The sequence below is a fragment of the Pseudomyrmex gracilis genome, unplaced genomic scaffold (assembly GCF_002006095.1).
Source record: "Pseudomyrmex gracilis isolate BER0280 unplaced genomic scaffold, ASM200609v1 scaffold_71, whole genome shotgun sequence".
Classification (NCBI taxonomy): domain Eukaryota; kingdom Metazoa; phylum Arthropoda; class Insecta; order Hymenoptera; family Formicidae; genus Pseudomyrmex; species Pseudomyrmex gracilis.
The window spans coordinates 231376-255538 of NW_018020655.1; the positions used below are offsets into that span (position 1 = coordinate 231376).

At 38.5% G+C, this 24163-nt stretch overlaps 2 protein-coding genes across 4 annotated transcripts in view; both read left to right on the forward strand.

Moving 5' to 3' along the window:
- Positions 1-16567, forward strand: part of LOC109854678 (complexin) — a 109685-nt gene extending 93118 nt beyond the window's left edge. For both annotated transcript variants that reach the window (XM_020428010.1, XM_020428012.1), the window contains 2 exons: positions 1599-1728; positions 2304-16567. In XM_020428010.1, the coding sequence (XP_020283599.1) occupies positions 1599-1728; positions 2304-2377 (204 nt within the window). In that variant the 3' untranslated portion in view covers positions 2378-16567. The remainder of the gene's footprint in view (positions 1-1598; positions 1729-2303) is intronic.
- A 1684-nt stretch (positions 16568-18251) lies between these two features.
- On the forward strand, positions 18252-23788 carry LOC109854677. Of its 2 annotated transcripts, XM_020428009.1 has the most exons (10): positions 18252-18534; positions 18830-18972; positions 19631-19813; positions 19954-20161; positions 20305-20429; positions 20581-20714; positions 20853-21112; positions 21191-21332; positions 21419-22774; positions 22857-23136. In XM_020428009.1, exons 1-10 carry the CDS (start codon positions 18350-18352, stop codon positions 23037-23039), a joined length of 2919 nt encoding a protein of 972 aa, XP_020283598.1. In that variant the 5' UTR covers positions 18252-18349; the 3' UTR covers positions 23040-23136. The 2 variants fall into 2 exon arrangements, with proteins under 2 accessions (XP_020283598.1, XP_020283597.1); XM_020428008.1 differs by having other exon boundaries at positions 21419-23788.
- The last annotated feature ends 375 nt before the right edge of the window (positions 23789-24163 follow it).

A 24163-nucleotide genomic window follows, 5' to 3' on the forward strand; every position in this document is an offset into this window, starting at 1 on the left:
CATGTGAAATAAAATGTCATTTTCGGGGTTTTTAGTTTTTGTTTTTTTTGTTTTTTTTCCATACAAAAACGCAGTTCGTTACCGAACAAAATTTTGTCGTTCCCGGACAAAAATAAATAAAATTCTCTAATGTTTTGCGTGCGTGTCCGATTTTTAGAAAATGTATTTTTTTCTAATGTAGATATATACGTGCACATCTATGTGTGCGCTAAGAGGGTCGCGTGATAAATAGCCCGCAGATGTGTGCCTTAATCCGGCGCATAATAATGTTCTCACAGTTTTGAACGTGTGAATGGACAGAAGCGCGCACACGCAGGGAAGATACACGTGTAGACGCGGTGGCATGTGTACCGAGGAACATTAATTAACGTCAGGAGCATCAGATTTGACGCTTCCATGAGATACCGGGCTCGTTTATCCTTGCGCTAACTGTCTCTTCGTTGTAACAAGTAATATGTTGAGAGATTGAGAGCTGAGTGTGTGTTGAAGAGAGAGAGAGAGAGACAGAGAGAATGAGATAGACACAGAGAGAAAAAGAGGAAACGGATGACAAACTTTTTTTTATCATTTTTGTTTCACAAAAATATGTCGACTCTGAGTAGCTTTTAAAAACTCTGTCATTAAAAAAAAAAAAAAAAAAACATCTCTGTTTCGAGACACACACTCTGTGTACACGGAGTGCCTGATATCCTCGACACACTAGCCTATTTCTTCGAGTCGCGTCATACATAATGCGAACGCGTAATCGGTTTTGGTTTTCTTCGAAAAGCGCATTGCATTTGCAGAAAACAAAAGCGCGAAATGTCGAAACCGCGAGCGCGCTGCGCGCGGTCGATTGCGTAACAAATTTATTTTGCCAAAGGACAATAATTAATGAGGCCTCGGTCAGTAGTATAATCACGATATGTGTACGTATAATTGGCGCGGAGCGATGACAATACCCGCACACAAGGCGTGCGCGCACACAAGTGGTGAAAGCGGCACTTGTATGACTAATGTCATGTCCAGCTCGCGCCGCAATCGAACTTATTGTTCGCCACGAGAGTACCTAGAAATATGTACAGCGCTAGGAGGTAGTGCATATAGCACGATCATCGACCGCAAAATATATTACCGTAGGCGACAATAATTATTACATGTAGTAATAAATTATTACGTTACACAATAATTATAAATTTATCATTATTCCCCATACGGTAACAAAAAATTGTAAAAGTGAATTATTATACATGCTGATATAAATGTTATATATAGTAAGAAATATTATAAATTATTATATACAGTAATAAAAAAAAATGACAAAGAGAATAAATTAATTTTAAATCAATTTCAAATTGAAATTAATTTTAATTTTGTGGAAAATTGGCTAATTATTGTTCAAGAGGAAATGTACTACGTACGACTGACAAGTCTTTTTGTTTAATACACTGTCGCGTATTTTTGCTAATCCGTTAATGTTAAACGTCTTTAAATTTGATCGCGTAGAATTTGCATCGCGCAACTCGATTAAATTCTGTTCGATCTGTCCGGACCTTTAACGTGAAAAAGTCGCAAATGTGTCTTCGCTTGACGAGATGTTGTTTTTGTTTGGTTTACAGTATAACATAAAGAAAAAGGAGGAAGTGCAAGAGATACCGCAGGAAGAACCGAATCCCTTGATGCGGAAGAAGAAAACGCCGGAGGAATTGGCGGCCGAGGCCGAGGCTGAGGACGAAGATGAGTTCACCAGTACGTAATCGCAGTTCGCAATTTTAAACGCGAGACGTTTTGCGCGAAGAGAAATAAATAATTTTTTTTTCCGCCGGAAAATTATTTCGCGACTTGACGATTTTCGAGTTTACTCGCGCTACATCGGATTTATTTGCACGCGATTTCCGGCGCTATCTCGGAAAGGAGCAAACTTTATTCTCTTTCTTAAGTTCCCGTAAAAGTTGCGAAGAGCGCGACAACAGACGCAATAAAAGCGATCGGGAGACAAGGCGGTTAATAGAGGAAATGTCGCGGCGCTTCGGGAGAGAAAGAGAGAGAGAAAGAGAGAAAATCGTGTGCACAGCTAACCGAGATTCACACACTGTACACGTTTATGATTGTTCGCGCTCGGAACTTCTGGGTCACGTGGTTTTTCTTACTCAAACTAATCTCGTTTCTCAACTTCTTCTTCTCAAGTCTCACGTTTCTCTCGAAAGGCGAAGTTAAGGGGAGGAATGTACCGTCTATTTTTTTTTAAATTTTAATTGCACGCGTTCGTTGCCGTTTTATATATGTACGTCAGACGTATGTGTTTTGCGTTTGGATTGTTTCAGAATTGAGGAACACGATAGAAACGCAGGTGAACGAGCTCAAGACGCAAATTGAAAGTAAATGCAGCCTCCAATGAGTTTGTCATATCGCGCGGCTCGCGAGGAACGCGACGATAACGACGCTGTCGCGCGTTGTCGTCGTGATGATCGCGTCCGCCCTTCACATCTTGCTGCCCGCGAGAACAATGAGGGAAAGGGCGGCGGAGGAAATAACGAAGCGGCGAAAAAAACGGGGAAAAACGATATGCAAAGTAACCATCGGCATCGGCACGTGTCCGCGGAGGACGAGCAATTTCAGGAATCGGTGGCCGATTAATCGATTTAACGTCAGTCAAACGTTGCTTGAAATAGAGTGAACGCGACAAGAAGACGCGATTCCGAGGGATTCCTTCGGGGATTTTGTCCTGGGAGGATTCCCGGAAGATGTTGTACTGCCGCTTGATTTGCGCGCCATCTCGAAAATCGGAATTGATCTCGTCGAGAATTTTTGTTCCGCGCTTGAGAATCGAGAAACAGAGCGAATCGGGAAGACAGAAAGCGAGAAAAAGCAAAAGAGAAAGAAAAACAATTCTTCCTTTTATTTGATCACGCTACTTGCGGGTATAAAAAAAAAACAAAGAGATTGATGAGAGATTAATATTTATGGAATATTAAAACTTACAAAAACCTTTGCATAAAGGAGAAGAGAAGTGCAAGAAGAAAGAACAAATATTATTCCGGAAGTGAAGGTTCAGGTCGCGGACGTGACAAAAGGACGTTGGCAATTAAAACTGAAAATTACTAATTAGAGAAACGCGCAACAGTGAAACGTTTAAGAAAGAGAGAGAGAGAGTGCTCGAAGACCTCTTGAGAGGAATCGAATCGATTTTCCAAAGAGATGGGCGAATAAATAGAAAATCCACTAATCTCGAAATTTAAAAGAAAACTATTAACTGGAAATGAAACAGACAACAACATCCAACAATGTCAATAGTCCTTAGTGGTATTTGAAGGAATTTGATTGCACAGCAGATTGCATTCCTCGACAAGGAACAAAACGTGACGTACAACGCAAACCGCATTTAACCGCAGTAAAACAAAAAAAAAACAAAAAATAAAGAAAAATAATCCGAAATAAATGTGTAACGATGGCAAATGTTTCCAGTAACAAATATTAACTGAATAAGCAATAAAAGGCTGTTGAATAATTTGTATAATAAATAGAAAAATTTTAAAGAGGCGAATCAAACGAAAAAAAAAACGATGCTCGATAAAGACGATATCAGAATCGACTTCCTCGATTTCTACAAGCAACTGAAATTAAACTCAACCGTAGGTCTCAGAAACTTCTGCAAACTTTGAAAGGGAAAGAAAGAAAAAAAAGAAGAAGAAGAAGAAGAAGAAGAAAATTCTCGACGGACGTCCCGATGTTCTCTACAAGTGCAACGAAGAAAAACGTAGGCTTGTTGCCGAAGAAGCAACTCAATCGATGATTGCCACCGTGAGAAGAAGCATGAAATAAGGAGAAATAAATGCACAAACCGATATGTTTCCTTGAGGAGAGGAGAGGATTGTACAATCCGGCATTGCGCGAAGAAATTTGAGATCCAGAAATCTAATCCTTATCTGATTCGAAGGCAAATTCTCCGCGATAAAACGAGCGTGGAAACCAGCGAGGGGGAGGAATGATTTGAAGCATTGTTGATCGTCGATGGTGTTCGTGATGGGAAAAATTTCAAAGAACAAAACAAATAAAAAAAAAAAAAAACAATGACGCGCGAAAGCAGAAAGAGAAAAAGAGGGAAAGGAAGGGGGAAGAAGATGCTGACCCGACCAGAGTGTAAATTCTTTTTTAAATTGTTGCTGTTGAAAAATGCGAAAAAAGTGATATTGTTTTATATAGAATAATTAGGTGTTCTGTAGAATGTACTTAGACGCAACCTATAGTTGGTTAAAAAAACAAAGAAAAAAAACAAAAACAAAAACTCAACTATTCGACATGACGAAGTCACCTGCGAGCACGAAGTTGTTTCTACTTCTTACAGTTTTCGACACTCGACGAAGATGTCTGCGAAGAATTTTTGGCGCAATTTGGCGGTTCTCGGAAAAGTCAACCCACTTGGCACCACGAGATTTAATTGTCACGGCTAGTAAACGACGTTTCGTTCGTTCAGATATTTTACGGAATGCTTAGTTATTCTATGCTGCAAGACTAAAAAGAAGATACGCGTGTGATACAAAAATATATTGCATTATAAACACTTTTTTTTGTCGTTAAACCTCGGTGAAGAACGTAAGATCGAAAATCGTCTGACTTGACAGCACACAATACCACGCGTTGCTTCTCTCTTTGTTTAACCGACAACTTAAAAATTGCACCGCAAACGATAATTTTTTTTTTTTTACAAAAATAAGATATTTTATCTGGTCGCGCGACACGCAGCAAGCGACGCTTGCGAACATAAGAATCTAAAACGCGAGGCGGGAAGATCGGTCTCTCTTATTTACGACGGCTATGAGAATCTTAAAACATAGATTATATATATATATATATAAATATATATATACATAAAATAAAAATGTAGATAAGTGAGAGTAAGAAAAAAACGAGAAACAAAGTAAAAAAAAAAAAAAAGAACCGTACGTTAGCGCGTTAAGTTTTAGGGAAGACATTTCGGATAGAGAAAAAAAAACTTAGCTGAGGATAATTGATAGTTCAATTCGACGACTGTTTCGATACGTTACAGAGGGAGGATGGTGATATAAGAAGAGAAGTTCTTATTGTTATCGCGTTATAATAATTATTATTATTATTGATACGTGTAACTCTCTGCTCTATGATTATTGAAAAAAGGTTCTTCAAAATAAAAATAAACAAACGTACATCGGGAGTCACAGAAAGATCATCGCAAAATTGTCATGACAATTACGGGGAACGAGTTTTCGCTTTGCCGTTCGTCCGTAAACTGAATGTAACACGATCGGGTTTCAAATACCGGCGATAAACACATTTCGTTATTTGCAAAAGAAAAACAAACAGAAAAAAGAATAATATTCGCGGAAAACCTGCGAGTTTTTTTTAACCGTTTTTTTTTTTAAGTTCTAAAATTCCATTTTTTTCGATCTTCGATAAATTCGTCGCGACTGCGTTTTTCTTTCTTACGTTTAGAAATAATTGAAGAAAACTTGGATTTTTTAAATTTACCAGAGCACACAATGAGATTGGAAGTGGCTCTGTTCGCTAACCGAAAATACACATTCGGAGGTACGTGTGAAATTCCGTAGGCGAGGCAAGAGTGTCGGGACAAAATGAGAGCAGTTATATAAAGCGAGAGAGGGAATAAAAAATAAAGACGTTTAATATATTATAGATCCACTTTTGTATGGGAGAAACAGAGATGCAAAATGTATTTTCTCATTTTCGACAAAATGTTGAAGTTTTGCAAACGTTTTAGCGAAGCGTTTTTCGATCAACCCTCGTGGCAGGGCGCGATCGAACGATAATTCAGATAAATTATAGCGATGCATTCGATTTGCGCGTAAATATGAAGTAAAGTAAAAAAAAAAAAAACATTAATAACTACTCGATAATAAAACGATAAGTTTGTTTTACTATTGATAGAATGAAGTCAAAGTGATCTAAAGATTATTATTAAAAATTCTTGTTTTTTTTTTAAACAGTTTCACTGATCGGTCGATCCTTTTACTACTGTTCAAGAGATAAAAGATCGTTGAGATAAACGATTGTCTCTCTTCTTTTTTACGCATTTACCTTGCAAGCTGTTGCGCGTAATTTTTTTTCAAATTCTGTGTGAGGACTATTTAAAAATCACACAGAGAGAGAGAGAAAGAAAGAAAGAGAGAGAGAGAGAAAGAGAGAAAGAGAAAGAAGCGATCTATGTTTCTTGTTAGAGACACAAAGTCCGTGTTAAAATTTCTCCGATTCTTCAATTTATCGACGATGCACTTTTTGGTTAAATTTCTAGAATTTTCTTTTCTCCTTTTACATTCTCTTTTTTTTGCGGGAAATCAATATAAAATAAATGAGTAACGTGAAAAATTCGCGTTTCCGAAAAGACTCGGATGTTCTCTGCTGTGTCTGGGAAGTTAATTATCGTCGGGCACACATGAGCGATATTCCGCGAGCGCAAAGAATCACGAGAGCACATCACCTGCCGCGTTTATTCCACACTCTGGCATCGCGAAAACCCGCAAAACTTTTCTTCCCCAATTCGCGGGAACAACAGGATCGACTCCGAACTTCGCAAAGTTTGACGACGACCGAAAGTTTCGCGAACGTCGCCGACAGCGCGTTGCGCCTACAGCCCTTTCTTTCGCTCTTTCTCATTGTCAGTCTTATCCCTTTTTCAACCCCCTCGTTCCTCTTTCTCTCTTCTTCTCGTTTTGTCTCTCTTTTTTTCTCTGTCTTAGAACAAAAAAAAATACTCCCTCGTTCGATGCGACCGCAGTTATAGTCGCTCACGAAAAAACCAAAAAACAAAAAACACAAAAAAACACTCTTTCCTCAGCGTTTGACTTACCCCCGTTCTGCTTTCGGGTCTGCTTGAGAAACAGACGACGAGAATTTTTATGTTTTCGGAGGCTCCGGAGCCTTGCCTGAGGATATGATTTATATTTGAAAACGGATCTTATCGAAGAAAGAGCGTTGATTGAGAGAAAAATCTTAGAAAAGAGATAAAACAATTTAAGAAAAAAAAATACACACAAATTAATTTTTCTCGAAAGAATTAAATTCGCAATTATTTTCTGTTTCGAGATTATTTTCGTATCTTGTTTTTCTGTCGAGTTTTTAGACACACACAGAAAAAAAAAAAGATGATCTCGAACGACAAACTTTCAATCTCCAAACAATCCCGGCGCGAGAATCAAGGAAACGATCGACATAAACAAATATACATTCAGGAGTGCAGAAAGTAAACAACAAATGTAAACAAACACTTCTTGCAAATAACATTTCCAGGTGTACAGGATGTATAAAATCTATTTCGTGCGTTTGTCGATGTGCATGTCAAATTATTTCTCCGCTTATCGTGTCTTCTTCGTGTCCCACTGATGAATGTCACTCTGCTACGACGCTCGAATTTGCCTTGCAACTGTCGAACAACAATTTCCCTCGAGCGTTACGCCTCTCATTGCATTGCTCTCCCTTCGTCGCCGTACTTACCTCAGCGACCGCTTCGTTATCAGTAGTGGGGTGCATTCTGGAGTGATACTGCGCCGTGCCCTACCATCGACAACGAAGCCGCGGACCGTTGCTGCGGCAAGCGCGGCGAAGAGAGGGACGAAGAAACGTAGGCCATAGTCGTAGCGCTCGAGGGGATCCCCTCGGCAACAAATTCGAGCGCTGCTCTATTACATTGGCTGGCTGATCTTCTTCATCGCGCAGTTTAGTGTTCTCGTGTAACTGTCTGTCTGTCTGTCTGTAATTGAAGATCTTCGAAAATTACCCTGTGACGGGAATTTAGAACCGCACACGGCGCGGTCGGAACAATCAACAACTTCGAACCAGAATGATTCTTCCTCACACACACACGCTTCATCCCGAAATCGACTGGATCGCGACTTCACGTAACTTCACGTTCCAGTTTGATTTCATTCAAAAAAAAAAAAAAAAAAAAAATTTGGCATAAGGATAAATACACACGACACGATTTAGTTTCCTACAGAGAGAATATATATACAACAACGCGTTCATTAATTTCATTCTACTCTCATCGTTCAGAATATTTCATCATTAGCTTTCTGTAATTACTGTAATAACGTTCGCGTATAAAACGGCGTCATTACAATAATGCCGACTGAAAGTTCGCTTTGAGTTCGCATCCTCATGCAGCTTTAGGCTATGGAACATAACATAATCAAAGGAGAATTCTATATATACATACATATATATGCGAAGTCTTTTTATCATAATAGTTTATTACGATTTTTAGGCGTGTTTGCGAAGAAACTAATGAAAAAATTTCGCCGCTTGCAAAGCCGCGCAAAAATAAATAAAAAAAACCAAAAAAAAAAACAAACTAAACTTTATTAACATTTTCGCAAAACGCCTCGAAAAATCGCGCTGGTGGCTACAATGAATACACACACTGTGTATACGTACAAAAAAAAAAGATTGCATACATTACGCGTATATGATACATATATCGAAAGCATATATACATATATATACACATAAAATATCGACATATTTTGTTATGAAGAGTAAAAAAAAAAAAAATAAGGACACGATATGAGGTCATTTTCGAAGATCCTATTTCTGCCGAAATCTTCGCGTTCTTTCCTCTGTGAAACTGCGTGTTGCATATTTGATCACCCTGATTAAATCTCATAAAATGGCATAAGTTGATATGAAACACGTTTTTTTTCTCCTCTCGCATCGCATTAACAATATTTATATTTGATACCAGAAAATATTCTTGCTAAAACAAAATTCAAAACCTAAAAACGCGCGGAGATTCAGACTAGATCAGGGAGTCTTTGATTTTTTGAGATCTCGCGATTTTTTTGTAATTGCGTGAGTTTTTCAATCAGGGCGTGTGCGTATGCAACAACGTTGTTTTCGCTGTATTTCCAACGACGACGACGAACGCGCTGTCCCTCAGCGTCGTCGTTCAGATTAAATATCAGAAGCGGTGTGTTAAATACTCAAAGTCAATTACTCTCAATATATAAATCAATTTCACCGAAAGATATAAATATATACTTTGTCTCGATATATAAATTCTCGATATAATAATGCAGTATTTATCCTAATTATAGATTTACACGCGTGTTATCAAGTGATTGACACGCGCGTGCAATTGATTAACAAGTGTACAAGCGGAAGTATTAAATTATTTTCAATGTGCGTAGCGAGAGGAAGCAGTTGGGTTAGAAAACTTACCGTTTGTAAAAGCTTTAACATAAAAAACGCGTATAATAACGAAATGAGACTTTTGTGGAATATTATTTTTTCACATTACTTCTATATTTTTGTGGTACGGTTGTTTGTATAATTTTTATAATGTATAACGAGAATACAATTAAAAGAGGATCCTAAAAGTGTATAAAGACAAAAAAAAGAATGGTAGAACTTTGACATTTAAACGAGTCTATTGGGACGGATTGAGGAAATTCTCCATACGCAAATATACATTCCTGTGTATAAATATATACTTTGTAAACAAAAAAAAAAAAAAAACAATTATCATATTTCAGTTCTTAGCAATATACGTGCACTCGAGAGTCTCGATATTTAGATATCGGAGAGTCTCGAAGTAGCGAAAGATTCTATATATATTATAAATATACATATGTAATGCTTCTTCTTGTACAAAAAAAGAAAAAAAACAAAAGACGTGGCAATACACGCGAAGGACCAGGAATATTCCTAGGAGCAAATTTTAATCAATAATCGAAATCCCACACACTGGCACTGAAAAATAAATCAGACGCTTCTCCGGCATAAAAAAAAAAAAAAAGTAGACGACTCCACCGCGGAAAGATAAACTATCATCCTCCTGGTCTCTAATTGTAAAACCGGTCACTGAGCAACAGTGACATAAATATTTTGCTTAATCGCTCTCTCTCGTCTCACTTATCGCGACTTATTCTCCTTCCGCCATAATCACCCTCTATGCTATATGTGTCTCTGTAAACGATATCTCCGCTATTGCTCTCCTTAGACAACTTTCGATGTTTATCTCTATAAAACGTTAAAAAAATGTGGAAATCAGACAAACAAATCTGCGAAACTTCTGTCAAACAAATGCTTTATTTTGTGTTTTGTTTTTTTCTTTATTATTCTCGACGCCCGTGCGACGTCATAAAGTGACTCGTTTGTTTTAAACGAGAAATATTCCCCGAGTAAATATTCCTAATTACACGTTGCTTACGTCGACGTTAATTTTGTCATTAATTAGTAATTTAATGTAAAGACTTGTTTGTACAAAGTGCTCGAACAATTCTCACACGACTTGTGATTTCCACATTTGTTGGAATATTGTATTTAAAAAAAAAATAATAATAATAATAATGCATGCACTCTTCTTCTCGTATCAATGTCGTTCTTCTATCTGAAAGTAGCTGGCTGCAAATTTAGTTCGAGTTGATGTTATTCGCGAAAAAACTTTTCTCTTTTCAAATGCAATGTACGACGAAATAAAAATTGTTTTCACCCTCGAGAGAGACACCGTTCCGACGGTGTAACAAGATTACAATCGCGTCGTTTTACCTTCTCTCTTTCAAGTAATTACAAATCTCCAAAATAATTTACGAAGCAAATGAACAAACTCGCAGACACACATTTACAAAAAAAAAAAAAAAAATTAATCCCACAAAGGGAATAAGCGAATGATGTACCGTAATCCTCTCTCCGCCCAAAACCAACCAAAATGGCCGCCGAGGAATGGCGAATCTCGAGGGCGAAAATAACTCGCTTGGGCGTTTGAAACTTCGCTGTTCAATAGAAAGAAAAAAGTCATCTTCTTCTCGGTCCTACTACTACTCGGAAACAAAAAAAAAAAAAGAAAACGTAGTGCATTTTCTCTTCTGCTGTGTGTAAAAAAAAAAATTTAGCCCTCTCTGTAATTTCTCCGTAGAGAAAAACTTATGATGTACTTACGTGCGACGCGCATATTTACGCGCTGCGTTGCACCCTACTTCTCTATTCTATATCTAATATCTACGTAGCGAGATATATGAGAGGAAAAAAAAATCAATTGCGAAGAGCAAAAGTTAATGGCGTGTTTAGCTGAGAGGTACATCAAAACCCTCTTTGATGTTACTGCTGATGCCGATGTCCGCTGATACTGCTGATTAATGTCGTGTGTCGTTGTTGTTTCTTAATAATCGACATTAACCCTAAGCAATATGACGTATTGCATTGTTGTTGTATGTCTCTCGATTCCGAAGCGGCGGGATATTTAATGCGGCGTGTAAAGCAATGTTTTTGTTTTAATAGATAAAGTATAACAATAATTGCACAGACGTTACAACGCCCCACGTTGGTCTGTTACGTTTTTATTTTTTATCACAAATGTCACGAAGTAGATTGTCCGTAATGTGTGTCCTCAGATCATATTGCTTAGGGATAATAATGCTCATTGCCATGTCGCTACTAACTGAAAATCGTTGGAAAATTTCTCCGAAAAAAAAAACCTCAGAAATTTTCTGCACGACAGCTTTGATGTCTCAATCAACAGTGAAACAGAAAAACTTAACTCGATCCCGAATGCAAAACACGATATCGTTACACCTTGTGTCACTCTTTACTCAATTGTCCGGAGATTTCAATTTCGATTGATTGTTATTTAAAATATTTGCGATTTATTGCGAGAAAAAAAAAACACTTTTGGGAGTGTAGAAAATGGAAAGGAAACGTTCACGACGAAAATGTCAGAAATATAAAACAAAAAAAAAACACATCAGGCAAGTTAATTGAAATTACCGCACATTAAACCTTCCGCCACATCTTCATTTGCGCGAATAATCCATCCGGTTTTTGTTTCTCGTGTAAAATTTGCTCATACGGTTTATTTAAGAAATGTGTTTTTTTTTTTTTATTCTACTTTGAAACATGTTTGAATGAATTTTATCGAACTTTCTTCCGATCAAAGAGACTTAGCCTTAGACATTCTCTTGAGATATCTAATGTATAAATTTTTCTAGTCGCGCCACACACACGCGACTATCCTGTTGACACAAACTTTACTCTCTACGTTCGTTTTACACGTTCGAGAAACGTTGTCGCATTCAAATCCGACTATTTTTATACTTTCTCTCGGTTTACGTCTGGAATTCTTCAAGTTTTGGTACACGTATGTGTGTATGTGTGTGTGTGTGTGTGTGTGCGCGCGCACACATCTCGTTTACTCTGTGAATCTTTCAATACTAGTACTTTCTTAAAAAAAAAGTGCTTTCAGAGTTGCTCAAATCACTCGTACACACGTTTATTTCGCGCGCACATGCTACGTGTTCGCAGCATGTCGCGTTCATAGAAAATACACGGTCGTATAATTTTTCTCACACTTGACAAAAAAAAAACTAAGAACAACTTTAGAGAGTCTACACACTATCTCTCCTTTTTCCTTCAGCCACCCTAAGCCAATTTCGTGCGGCACGTGGCACGTGATATATATAAATGTCAAAAAGCGTAAATAAATAAATAAAAAAAAGAAGAAGAAGAAGAAACCGAGTCAAGCGCTCGACGATTTGTGTTTTTCATATAGGACTCTTGCGTGATATAAAAAAGAAACGAACGTTTTTAAAAAAAAAAAACAAACAAATAAATAAACGCGAGGCTCATCCCGCACTTCGGCGTACCGAATATTTAACCAATATTACCGATCGATCTATCGGCTGATCTACCGTGAAGTGAAGTTAGTTTCTGTCTCACTTTGCGATTATCGCGCTTCGAGGGAACACGAGACGCGCGTGCGTGCGCGCGCGCAAATTGATTATCGTAATAAAATATAATCCAACAAATTGTTTGATTACCACCACCGTCTATTTACGTATTTAGTACAAACGTACGTTGATTGACATCACCGAGAGAGAGAGAAAGAATAGTGTAGACGTGTTAAAAGTGTCTAAATTTTAAACGGGCTTATACGCGCGGTGTAATCGCGGGTAGACAAGTGACGGAAAATGAAAACAGAATCCGGGCGTAATAATACTGTTACTTTCTGTCTTACTTGTCTATTTCACATTGCACGTACGAGGTGATATTTCAAATTTTCTACACTGTATTTAGGCTAAACTGTAAGTCGCCTTTAAAACTTCGATCGCGAAGCAATTAATAAGAAGCGTTACATCACGAAGTCGTGAATCAACTACTCTTCACTGATCGTAGACCATGAAAATCCCGTCGAAAGAAAAAAAAGAACGCGCGCCCGGTCGTTACCTCCGAATCGAATTTTGTTTTCTGCGGATGTTGTGAGTCGTTTCGGGGCACCGACCGGTCGTGGCGAGTCGCGGGATATCCGGCGCGATAGAGCAGGTCAAATCTCAAATGTGATTGGTCCGTCGAAGAGAAATAAACTAGAAAGGAATGCGTGTGTGGAACAATATGAGTAAACTTTAAAAAAAAAAAAAAAATATGATCGAACAACGTTGATTTGCGCGTTACATTGGTGTCGATACGATTTTTCACTGTGTAGCAAAGATTTTTGTAGAGAGATCTCGGAGCTCAAAAAAAAATAAATAAATAAATAAATAAAATAAAATCTCAAAAAGTCTTTTCGGGATTTACAATCTTAGAGTATCATAAACTCGAATAATAATCGACATTGTGATCAATATTAGAAGGAATCGAGAACATGAGTAAAAATAAATTCGATGTTTTTTTTTTATTTAAATGCAAAAAGCGACCAATCAGCGTTTTCAGTTCGAGAAATCGCGCGACGATTCTTGAGGTTCTTGGAAATTGCAAACTGTGCCATTCCTCTATCTTCTTTGCATCTAATGAGTATTCAATCCTATTCAACTACCTGACAAACGAGAGGAATTCGTTCAGAAGATACGAGAGAAAAAAAAGAACTGTAACACAATTCTTTAGAGAAAAAGATACAAACTTCGGGAAGCACAACGTATTAGATTTCCAAATAGCGCCGAAAATTTTGAGGATCAAGGCGGCAGCCGTTATTGTTTTCTCCATGTACATAAAAAAAAAAAAAAAAAAAAGAACAAACAAACAAACAAATCTCTAAGAACATCTCGACCTACATTTTAAACTCGTTATCGTTTTTACAAATATGATGGTTTTTATCGTATATAAAAAAACCAGAACCGAGAGTGAATGGACAAAAGGAAGTCACAATACTCACGGGTTTTCCGTGTCCTCGAGACGTTTGCATTTTCAAGAGAGAGAGAGAAAGATAAGGAAAAAAAACACAGTTCCTACGTAGGTCTCTTTAAGTTTGTATAGAAAGCGAGTCTCTAGTGTCACTCATAGATTTTTTATATGACAAATTTTATATAACCGAATCGGGGTCAACTGAGAAAGTTTGCAGCGCAAATTCTGGGATCTACGGATTCTCATCCCCCATGGAAGTGTAGATTGTTGAAACTATTAGACATTCGCGCCACGTAGGATTTACATAGATCCTTGAATTCCTAGATCCGAGAATTTCTCAGCTTTCAATTTCAATTGTTTTACGGTATTTAATTATTATTTCGTGCGTGCGTGTGTGTGTATGTGTGCACATATTTATTCGATCTGATAACCTGTAGTTTCCCCTCCTTTTTTGTTAAAGAGATTATCGTTCGGTGATTAAATTAAAAAAAAAAAAAAAAAATGCACAGTCTCGAGGAGCACCCGAAAATCCGCAAACACCGACTTGGCTATTCAGAGACAACGACACAACGCATTATAAAGTAATAATGATAACTTAACATTAATCGATTACTATTAACGATCAACTCACATCGCGAAACGTGATTGCGCGATGATGATCAGGATGTTCGCGAACTGTCACGTTAATTCAAAACACATTTTGTTCTTCAGAATAAGGAAATAACAAAAGTAGACGTTTCAATGTCTTGTATTGTTGATGAATTTTCTAATTACGCAAATCGTTTTGGAAAACAAATAAGTTCATTCATGTGGTTTCGCAGTGATTTAACTGCTTGGAAATTGACCGTTTTCTCGTTGACCTTTCGGTTTTTATTTCCGGAACGGAAGAAGAAAAACGCGACAGCTCGGGAACATCCGTAGTTAGAGAAGTTAGGTGTTAAGCGAGATACATCATTGAAAATGAAGTTAACAAAAACCAAACGAGGTTAAGTAGATAGACTTTAGCTTTATACAGAAGAGAATGCTGAGGGAATGTTCATGGAAACACGAGAGAAAGAGCGAGAGAGAGAGCGAGAGAAACAAATAAAGTGAGAAAGAGAGAGAGAGAGAGAGATTTATGAATGAAACAAAAAAAAAAAAATTGCGTTAAAACACTCCGCATTTTTGACTGCCATTCAAGTTAGGAATGAATTCGTTGCACCAACATGTCCGAGCGAACTTGTGTGCGATATATTGTGGGAACGAGTTGTTGTTATTGTTGCTGTGTCACATCACACTCGCATTTTAGAGAGTGTCCGATTTTTAATCGCATTTTCCTGACCTGCGAGTCGTTCGGTCAACAATTTTGCGCGATTCTTCGATAATTCTTAGAACGGTTTTTGAGTGTTTGACTCCCATGCGTTATTAGCCGCACATCTCGCTAATATTGTAAGATTTTGTAAAGACGTTAAAAATTGATTAGAAATTTATTTTTGTTACTTCGCGTATATATAGAGAAGAAGAAATGAAAAACCAACACGTGGCGGCGCTTTCAGATTTTCGAATCTAAGAAATCGACGACTCTCGGTTTCCCCGACTGAAACATCCGCAGGTACAAGAAAGTGCAGTTAATCCGAAACTCCAAGTATTGTCAAGCGTGTTGCACTTGTACTCTTTTTTGTTACATTAACTACAAAATATTATTCGCGTTTGTTAACTTGATCTAAGTATGTGAGATTTTATTGTAAGTACTTCGTTGTATGTATTTGACTTTCTCTTCGAAGATCAAAAAATCTTGGAAGATTGTGTATAAAATTATATTATAAAGATTTGTATTTTAGATTAAAATATCTACGATTAAGTATTATTATGTTTCGTCTTGTTGCTAACCTATTGGAGCAAGTCATTATAATTGAGACGTCACAAACAATTTCAAAAAGTCCCAAACGATTTGTTCATACGGCCTTAAGAACTTAATTAATATAAAAAAAAAGAAGAAACATGTCAAAAAATAATCAGAATCAATAGTTGTGCAAAAAAGTTAATTAATTTGAAAGTTTCATTTGCGAACTTTCGAAAGAAAATCTGTGACTGTTTTTTTCAAGAAAAAATAGTATCTACAAAGTAGAAAGACAGACAAGATAATTCAACAAGAGTCCAATAGGTTACGAAAACTTGTCGCGAGAAAAACTTGTTCGTGCGACGGAAAAGTAGAAAAAAAAAAAAACGTTTCGTGTCTGATTTACTATTTTTAATATTAAATGTTTGTTCTCTTGACGATAGCGTATGTTCGATATTGTTGCGGACCAGACTTCGTGATTTTGTTAAACCGAGAAGCAATACTATCGATGCCTACAATTACTGTTACGGAGCAAGTTCTGTGGTGAAAAAAAAAAGAAAAAAAATAAACGACGATTACTCTAATCCTGGAACCCTAATGCGAGATTGCTGATTCAATTTCATTCGTTTCACACTGACACACGTTTTACTCGAAAAAAAAACAAAAAAAAAACAAAAACCAGTTATATTCCAACACGATGTTATTGAGACACGCAATGTACGGTGTTTTAAAATATTTGCCATATGAGTATTTAGGGTTCTTTAGGATATTAGCAGAAGAGTGGGGAAAAAGAGGAAGAGGGGAGAGAGGGAACAGAAAATATATGAAAACTCTTTTGCAACTCTTTTCGCAGATCTGAAAAAAACAATGTTTGAAAACATTAAAAAACGTCATCATAAAAATGGGAATTAGTTGAGCGATACGAGATTTAAAGACAAGCTTGTGACCTCAATTTAATCTGCGTAATTGATTTAATTACTAATTAGCTTATTTTTTTCTACTGGAAGATACGTATCTGCGAAAAGATAGTGTCTTAAATTATACATTTTCAATTGATTGGACAGTTTACAGAGTAAAACTGTCGGGGAATCTGGCACAACTAAATTTTCTCTCCCTGAATTTTGAGTGAAAAAAAAAAAAAAAAACAGCGTGAACGAGAGTCGCACGAAGCTTGCTCGGAAAATGGATGGAAGGTCGATCGCGAGTGATCTGAAGATTGTCTGGGGCTCTTGAAACTTGGAAAGAGCAAACTTTCGATTTCGCAATGTTGTTTTCCAAATATTTTTTGAGACTCGAATTTTTCTCGCGTATTTCGTTCGTTCGATCACCAACCAAAAAAAGAAAAAACAATCCGAGAGTGTAATCTGAGAATTTTCGGCTACATGTGCACATTCCAATCTTCAATTGGCGCGATTGTATTCAATCTGTTCGAATATTATAGTTTTGCTTTAATACCGAAAGAAGCTGGAATTCTCTAATCGGAGGATCATTTTGCGGCGGACGAGGACAAACAAACAAAACAAAAAAATAAAATAAAATAAAGGACGACGAGACCGCTGGAGAAAGAAGCTCGCGTGAACAAAGGAAGTAAAATATAATAAAGAGAAAGACGTCGGCGGAGAAATAAAACTCTTGTATAAAGTAGCAGTGCGTAGTGGCTAATCTAATCGATAAAGAAATGACAAACGAGTTTATTGTTGAATATAATAATGTATTATGTAACACTAAAACAAAGTAAAAAAAAAAAAAGAGAGAAGGGAGAGAAGAGAAAAACGGAGGCGAACGATGATAATATATATTATATATTGTTGTTAGATATATATATATTATATATATATTATATATATATAAAAGAAGATCTTATAGGTATTAAGAGCGACCACCTAAAAAAAAAAAAAAATTCACCCACACAAGTATACACTCTCGCAGGATATACAGGGTGTCTCAAAGAAAAAAAAACAATGTATTCCAAGTAGAGGAGACGCTTACTGCTCGAATATAAAGAATATTTGCGTTCGTTTTTTTTCTAGCGATGATGAACTTAATCCGAACTATTTGTTGAAAATTAATAAAAAGTGAAAACACACAAAAAATAACCGCATGCATTTTACTTTACTTCTTTGCTCAACCAATTTCGTTTCCTTCACGCATTTACGCGTTACGTCATCAGAAAATCGCGCGCGCATATCGATTTCGCTTATACGCGCGCATTGTCGAGGTTCTGTTTGCGCAACTTGATGCTTTCAATTTCGAAAAAAAAAAAAGTTCCGAGCTAAGCGATTTTTTTCTCTGTCCGTCGTAACGCGATTTCGGAAATATACGCGACTTCGCACGCGAAACCGCAGTACGCGTTCAGAGCCCGCCGGATTGCGTCTCGCGTTTTTTTCACTCTCTTCGGATTGAATACAAAAAACAAAACAAAAAACCACAAATGAAAGACACGTTTCTGGAAAAATGAGGTGGCATCGACAACGTTACGTGGGTTTGCTCCTGCAAGCGGTTCTCTTTGTCGCGAATTGTCGCGCGGAAAATCTGGTGTTTGACGTAAGTCTCAAAAAACCGATCGCGGTGACCGACGATGCTTTTCTCAGCCTCGCTGTGGACCCGGCAATGTTGTTGCAAAATGCCGATAATCTATCGTAAGTATTAAAAAAAAAAAAACTATGTTATATTATAAAAAAATTATATACGTCAAATATATCGTTGTAAAATTATTACTTAACGCAATTTACTTTTCGCAATATTTCATTTATATAAGAGTCTCAATATAAATATTTGACTGTTGTTACAAAATTGATTCACATCGAAAGACACTTGTCCTTCGAGCGGGCACTGTGTCCTTCTTTAGAAGATAAAAGAAAATATCTTACGTAAGAAAAAACATATGTACTTTGTATGTTATTAAAACTAATATATGTCCTCACACACACACAGTCAGAACATCGTGGCGAGCACAAATATGGCGCGAGGGTTGGCGCCGGCTTATATTCGTCTCGGAGGGCCGCAAAGTAATTCCTACATTTTCGAAAGAGCCTGTTCGAACGGACACGACGTAAATTCGAGCAATGTTTTTTGCGGTAAGAGGAGAACTCAGAGGTGATAAAACAACGCGATTTTTAACAACATTTGGCGAATAGATATGGCAATATTTTTTAAATTCCTTTGTAGCCGCGCGCAGCAGACGGGGCTTGGCCACGTCTGCAAACGCACCGAAGGGGTAGCAACGTCAATAGATGTGAACGATGGCGCGATGACGTAATGCTAATGTCATTAACTCATTTTGTTGCGGTGGCCGGCATTATATGAGCATCCATTAGCCTTGATGGCAGGAGCGCTCAGCAAGTGTCATAATGCAACGTCGACAAGCTCTGAAATAATAAGTGCCGTCGCCGCGTTGCAAAAGCGAAAATTCGATAATGTTTTAATTACCGCGTAGGTAGTTTTTTTTTTTTTTCGCTGACACAATGGACGCTCGCTCGAATTAAAAAACCGCCACACGTGTATGCACGAGAGTTTTGCACAATCTCGTTATTTACTTTTCTCGCTCGCCTTCGAATTGTTTCGACGAGAATCAAGAAGAAATTTTAGAAACAAAATAATACGATCGAACTTTCGTCAATTAAGATGTTAAAAAAAATATATATATATATTCGAAGATTTTTACGTTTTCAATTACGTTTCGAAAAATAGAAAAGAAGAATGCGATTTGAGTTCGTACACGCTCGCTCATTGCAGAAATGCACTGGATGCTGTTACACGAGTGGACCAATAACGCCGGATTGGACGTGATCGCGTGCATCGCGCCTCGATCGCTCGAGAGCGAATCGCAATCAGATTCCGAAGTTCCAGCGAACATGGCGAAATTTATTTCCTTCAGCGACGACATGGATTACAATATTAGTTTGCAACTGGGCTACGGTAAGATCAGATGCACTTCGTACATTTGTTTTTTAAACCGAGTTGCATCTAAAAATGCATTCGAGAGAATATTATGTGAATTTTTGAACTACTTCTCAGACGCGTAGTTTTGAAACGGAGAAATATATTTTTCTCCACAGAATGTCAAACGAGATGCGACTTATCCGGCGAAGATTTGGGACGATACGTTGCGAGTTTGCGTGAAATACTGAAGAATTTCCCGCGATATTCCAACAGCTTGATCACGGGTCCGGATATAGTGTCGTGCGAAACGACGCGACAGCAGAAATATATCGAAGATTATTTGACGGCGGTGAACGATTCGCTTTCGGCGATCACATGGCATCCGTAAATCTTTCATTTACATATATATATATATATACAGAACACATATTATACGAACACACACACGCACACACATTTAATAAAGAAATAAAAATATAATAAAATATGTAACAAAAACTGATGCGCAATTTGGCGATAAATTTCAGTGACTTCGCGGGCGCATCTTTGTCCAACGGTAACATCGTTGTAGATTACGACAATATAACCGCCGAGAAGAACGAGCTGTACAAAATTATCAGTCGTAATGCGGACAAAACACCGCTGTGGATTGGTAAGAATTAACGTTAGAAAAATAATGTAAAATAATAAAAATACAATAATATAAAAATAACAGCAAGAGTTCACGTAACTCTACTGCGTTTGTATATCGCACACTTTGATTGCACGTCTCTTCAATTTTTTTTTACATATTTTTGCATTAGCGGAATCGAAACTAGAAGAATATAATCATCAGTATCTCGGTGCGCTCGTCTGGACCAGGAGACTCGGAAATGTCGCAAAGCTCGGCGCGCAAGTTGTAATGAGACGACCATCGAATTTGCATAAAACAACCCCCGTAAGTCGATCGATAGTCGTTTAGATGTGAACAAGTTGCCGAACCTTCTTTGTGTTGCGCAACTTCAGATTAAAAAAAAAAAAAAAAACCTACGATAAATAAACCTGTATCTAAAATGCATTGTTGCTATCGTGTCAGGACTACTGGGTGTCTTTGTTACACAAAAAATTGGTGGGACGTGAGGTTTTGGAGACGAGATCTCAATCGGCCGACAGCCACGTGTATCTTTACGCTCATTGCACGAGACCTTCAGCGTCGTACGATCGAGGAGCCGTGACGATTTTCGGCGTGAATTTCACTCCGAAAAAAGCGATCGTGAACCTCAAGGGCGTCAAAATCAAAACTCTACACGCGTACATACTGACGTCGGATTCCGAGACCGACAAAATGTCGTCGGAGTACGTAGATATTAATCGCGCAGATCTGAATTTTCGCAACGACGCAACGATGAACAAAACTCTGGTTTTTGTTTTCAGATACGTTTTACTGAACAACAAGCCGCTCGATTTAATAGACGACGAGGAGTTGCCCGATTTAAATCCGGAGATTACTGCCAATCCCGACGGTCTCGAACTTCCTCCCGCCAGCGTGGGTTTCTGGGTCATACCCGACGCGAAGGTAACGCGAAATCTCGCCTAAGTACTTCCGTTTTAAATGAACTTGGCAACTTGGCGCTAATGATCAAAACGATATCAATTTTAAAGGCGAAAGCGTGTGCCGATCCTGAAGAGAAAACTGTCGGCGCGATCAGAGGAACGTCGAAGGGACGGGAAAATCGTATCAGACGAGAGAATGAGGGAAGAAAAGAAGATCTAAACCGTTTCAACGTACACAATCGAAAGACGCAGGTGAGGCAGGAAAGAAGAAAGCGAAAACCCATGGACAACGAGAAGTTCAAGAACGCGTGGGGTGGCAAATTTCTCGAGAGAATAAGCAAGATGTTACGGACGAGACTGGAACAGGCGGGCGGCTCTCCGAAGTTTCAGAGATCAATTCGGATTGATCTGAACGGGGAGCAAGGAAGTTCCGAAGAAGATTCGGACGACGGATTCTCCGAGAAAGGGACAGTCGACGACAAACCTAAGGATATTCGCGACGCGACGTTGCGAATATACAAACACAGAGAAGCGGAGGGTTTCGGGAAGAGCGGAAGAAGAAGAAGAAGAGATTTGGGTAGAAAACTGATGGAGATGAGCGCGAGGAAGGACAACAGGAAGAACTCGAGAGCCGTAGACGCGAGAGATTACCTGAACGAGAGGAAGGCGAGGAGGAGAGACGATTTCAGAAAAGAAGGACTCGTGACCCCGTTCAACCCCCGGATAGTAATGAGCAAAACTGACAGCGGCGAAAATAATTTCTACGGCTTCTTCCGGCAGGCTCCCGTCGAGGGATTCCCCGTGAGCGACGTTTACGGCACGGTGGGCGATTCGTCGAAACGAACTGACGCGGATTACGATTACGTCCAGGACGATGACAACGACGGTGACAACGCTAGTTCGAAGGACACGCGGGAGTTCAAGGGAGAAACATCGACGGAAAACATTTGGATCGAGAACGAGTACAGCGATTACGTGCCGAACGAGTTCTTCGAAAACGTCAAGTTGTCGAGCACGGGAGTCCGAGGAAATCCGATGATCGACTACGACGACCTGTGGGAGGCGGAATCTTTCTCCGCGAAAGCGACGGAATTCGCGGACTCGAAAGCGCAGAATCGTTCTGTTCAGGATCAGGAGATTTCTCACGACGCGAGAGCGAAGAGAAGTTCGGAGCTTCAGGAGATTCTCGCCGAAGAGATGTTCAAGCAGGACGAGGGAAACGCGAGGGATTGCCAGTGCAGGATCGTCCGAAACTTCGATTCGCCAGAGAATCAAAGGACGACGGACGTCACGCGGGGTAGGCGAAATGTTGTTGGAGATCTCGAGACGAAGATAGAACGCGGAGAAGACACGACCACGGAAACTTCAATCAAAGATACAACTTGGGTGATTGAAACAACAGGTGTGACGTCAGCGGTGGATAACGTCGAAGAAAGCAGCGATCACGCATCAGTTGCAACGCTCGTAAGTTCAACTCCTTCCGAATTTTCTGTAACTACCGATAACATTGTTACAAAACAAACGTTTTTTCCCACCCGATCGCCAGAGTTCCGATCAGACAGCGGGGAGACAACGGCGCTCGATAACGCGCAGACTGTATCTACGATTTCTGCGGATCTTGCAGAGAATCGAGGACGATATTCGAGCCCTGTTCTCATTAGATTCGGAACCGCAAATCACGAAAAGACGGAAAACGTTATCGTCGAGAAGAAAACGGCCGAGAATATAACCTTTTCCGCGTTCGCTGCCGAGCAGAGAAACGAGAGCAGGTACGACAAGAACTCGGAAGTTGTCGAATATCTTGGAGAATCAGCGAAAACAATCGACGCGAAGCAGACAGAAACGAACATGTCGAAAGAGGATGATGAAAAATTGGCGATCACCCGATCGCCGGGGATCCAATCGAACGAGACGAAGACGTGCGACACTTCGCAAAGTGTTTCTGAAACAATTGACGCGCAACGGATAACAACGGAAACGAATATGTTGAAAGAAGATGACGAAAAACTAGCAATCACCCGATCGTCCGAGATCCAATCGAACTACGAGACAACGACGGCGCGCGATATCTCGCGGGTTACAACGGAAACAAGCGTGTTGAAAGAAGAAGTCGCTGATGAATCAATTGACAATACGAAGAAATTGGGCGAGTTCGCGATGGGGAAAACGTTGCGACAGAAGGCGACCGATCGAAATAGCGAATCTAAGGTCGTGGTGCGGAAAAAAGATGCCGACACGAGCAAATTAAAGGCCACGCCGCCAACGGAGTTGCACAGAGTGCCGTTGAAAAAACTCACTAAATACGAAGAATATTTAATAAGACGCGCCGAGCAAATTGACAGGAAGCTGAGAAAGAGATTAGCAAAAAAGTCCGCGAATTGAAAACAAGAGATTTGCTGACGGCTAGAAAAAAAACGCAGAAAATATTACTTTATATTATATTACTTCTAAGTGACGTAAATTATTTATAAAAATTGTAATTACTCGACAGTAACGTATATAAACAATTATACGCGATACTTGTAATTATTTATATAAAATATTTATAAAAATATCAGAAAAACGTGTATATTGTAAAATGCTTTTTACCACACACATTGTATAAAATATTATACGTTATTTTGTTATCAATAAAATATTCAACGAATTTCTCTCTAATTGTTTTTACTCGATAACTATTACAATATGTAAAACGCGCCATAAATTCCTAAACTATGTGATGTCGTTACATTAATGCATCATATAAATTCCTAAACTATAATTGTTGTATTATATATGTATATATCTAGTAAAAGTTGGTCATCACAGAATTGCTTTAAATGCAAACACCAGTTCCGCGCATAACAAATACTG